The following is a 3294-nucleotide window of genomic DNA, read 5'->3' on the forward strand; positions in this document are numbered from 1 at the left end:
ATTAATTCCAAATCAAAGTTTCTAAAAATCAATACATGTCAACCGATTTGTACCGCATAATTTTGATACAAATCTACTTTTAGTTATGGATTTTTAAGGGGATGAGTATTTTATAGGGCCCGTTTGTTACGGATTAAAATAAAAGTTTTTTTTTTGAAGAAATCAAAATGATATATTGAAACAAGAGCCATCTTCCAGGTACAAGGTGTACCTGAGAGAATGCTCACCAAATACAGTCAGTGTTCAACAACAAAGTAAAAATTAGCCAATTCCTGTACATAACAAAGGATTTTGGCACCAGTTGTAAAAACTATAATGAAAAGATACAGAACTTGCTTTAAACCACCAGAAGGAAAGCTGTTTGACATTCTCCAGAAGTTGCATATGGGAACTCTGGGTGCCTCTGAAAATTCTAGCATTCCTATCCTTCCAAATTACCCAAGTTGTAGCATACCAGATCAAATTCATAAAAGAGCATCTAGATTTACCGTAACCTATAGAAGAACCGAACTGAATGAAATGATCCAAAATAAGTGGTGGATCCGCTGAGTAAACACTAAGCCAATTCCTAACCAGTTGCCAAAGATGTCCGAAAAAAGTACAAGATAGAAAGAAATGGCAGTCAGATTCATGAAGACCGCAACCACTGACACAGTTACGAGCCTCAGGAAGAATGATACCTCTACGAAACAAATTTAATTTTGAAGGCAGACGGTTGCGAAACAGACGCCAAGCAAACACCGAAACCTTCAAAGGCACATCCTTCCTCCATAACAACTTGGTCGGAATCTGAACATTGACCTGCGTCGTATCTGTGAGCAAGCGATATGCACCACCAGCAGTGTAACCGTTGGCTATGTCAGGGGTCCACCTCCAAGTATCAGCTGAATCAACCTGCAAAGTAACTATTAACAGAAAAAGTCTACACTCCTCTAGCAATTCTTCCTCCCACCCCCAAAGTGTATTTTAACAAAGTTATAACTAAAAAGTGGAAATCACACCTCCTTGAGGTGTGGATTGCTAAAAAACAATCTTCATGGATGGTTTCTAGCAAAATTCATATATATATATATTGAACCGTCATAATATTCCTAAAGGGCTTAGACGCCCTCTAGATGGGCTCAGACGCCCTCCAGAAAGGCTGCCAAGGCCCAGGCGCGTCCTCCTAAGGATGCCGCCCTCCTTAGCTTCCAGAAGCTTCCAGAAACCGCCCAAAATACATAAATACCCCCGTTGCTTGGGAGCCAAGCAACCGAAACCCAAGCCCATAACAGGCTATAAATACTACTCTTGAGATCATTCCAAAGGCATCCAATAATCAGTCTAAACCCTAGAATCCTTTACCGTACTTTTTTGCAAGTACAGTTGGCGCCGTCTGTGGGAAAAGGTAAAACTAACCTAGACCACTCTTTTGAATCGTAATCCGCGATTTAGAAACCCTAAAGCCATAGAAATCTTAATGGTAGTCACTAAACTGCGATCACCTTTTCACATCAAAACCCTAAATCACGCCTCTCGGATTTAGGAACCGAACTTCATCATTCCCAACCGCCATGATGACCGAATCCTCCGATCACGACGCCGTTGGATGAAAATCAATTCGGAAGCATGGCAGCAACCTCGCCGATAAGAAGTTGTTTTGTCGCCGCCATGCCTGCACCTCATCTCGTTCTCACAAAAAGAGACCACTTCTGAAGCTGTACAAGGCAAAGTCAGAATCGCTACAATAGTGAAAGCTGGCTTGTGAAAATTCCTCCAATCGAAGGAGAATCGACACTTAACAGGTTTCACCGGTTTGTATTTATTTACGTTAATATCTACTGTTCGGGCATGTGTTTTTTAAAATCTCAATCACGCCCACCTTAACGCTCTATTTTGAAAAGTCAAAATTGCTTAACCAACAACCAGACGTTATATTAACCTCGTTAGTAATTCATCATAGAACGCACACAAGTTATTTAAGAAAGCATAATGGTTTTAACATTGCCGCTTCTCAGCGAAAGGGTTTTTAATCGGTGTTGATATCTCAGCCAAATTGTCAGGTAATAATATGGTCTTTTATGTGTTTGGTTCTTTAATCAACAACTTTGTAGGTGGCGTGACCAGAATTATTATTTTTATAAAATTGCTTGCCTCCTTTGCATAAAAATCATGATATAAAATTGATTGGGTGTCTTAGCCTATTATTAATTCCTTTGTTATGAAAGCCACGAATAAGATATACAATATCTTATTGGGTAGATTATGTTTTATCAATTCCTTGTTATGGAAGCTACAGGTTATGTGCATGTGCATATCAGGAGTTATATTGGTTATTTATTTTGAATGGATGATCTCTATGTATTAATCTTTTCGTGCATACAAGTACATGATAGCTTAGCAGCTGTAAATAAATAAATGATATTGAAACTCATAATATGGGTATGACCCGTAGTTGAAACATGTCCCATGTTCTTTTATCTTTATCTTTCTTAATTTCATGTTTCATAGAAACATGGTCCATGCACCACATACAATATTATTTCTTTACCTGAGAAAGGATGAGTCACTTTGTGCCTATGTGTCTTAGCATCATGTCGAATTTAGTTTCTTTTTAACTGGCTTGTGTTTAGAAAATTCCTCATAAACCAAGACGACAAAGCTTATGGTAGTGTTAGTTCGACCATACTGAGAAGTTTTTGTTCTGTCCTTTGTTTGAAAGACGCCCCCTTTTTTAGTTCAAAAAGGTGTAAGCTACTCCACCTCTATAAAATATCGACGAATCAGTATTGAATTAATCGTTTAACAGTCCATTATTAGACAATATTTGTATACAGCAACAAGACGGAGACGTGAAAGATCGGCAGTACCTACTATCTCCATGAACAGGCGTCAGCGCAAGCCTCACAAGTCACAATGAAGCTCGCAAGTTATAGTGTTGCTCGTTAATTCCATTAAATAGATTGCCATCAATCAAGGTATGCTCACTTTCATTATTGTTGTTGATCCCATAACATTTCTGGAAGACTTAAGCTTCAAAGGTACCGACTGCAAATTTAGTATTTTTTGTGATGACTTTTTATTCAAAGTTTGTGGCTGTTTGCCCTATTTATGTGTTGATAAGGTCGAATATCGCACCTGAGTTCATAGTATTTAATCTCTACAAATTAATCATTCTTATACAATCACGAATGAATGAAGTAGTGAAAACATTTATGGGAGGTATTAACATTGCACTTGGATAAACTTTGATATAGATTATTGCCTTGGTGAAACATAGTCAATTTATGAAGACAAGTATATGGATTTTCAACC

The 3294-nt window shown here is 38.0% G+C and overlaps 1 protein-coding gene across 1 annotated transcript; it reads right to left on the reverse strand.

Moving 5' to 3' along the window:
- Window positions 1-261: 261 nt before the first annotated feature.
- Window positions 262-1555, reverse strand: LOC146955107 (uncharacterized). The gene is made up of 2 exons (XM_085747701.1): window positions 1535-1555; window positions 262-894 (listed from the first exon to the last, which is right to left on the reverse strand). Exons 1-2 carry the CDS (start codon window positions 1553-1555, stop codon window positions 262-264), a joined length of 654 nt encoding a protein of 217 aa, XP_085603827.1.
- Window positions 1556-3294: the final 1739 nt, after the last annotated feature.

Source organism: Medicago sativa, chromosome 1 (genome assembly GCF_051527215.1).
Source record: "Medicago sativa cultivar Bolivia chromosome 1, Bolivia_mono, whole genome shotgun sequence".
Classification (NCBI taxonomy): Eukaryota; Viridiplantae; Streptophyta; class Magnoliopsida; order Fabales; family Fabaceae; genus Medicago; species Medicago sativa.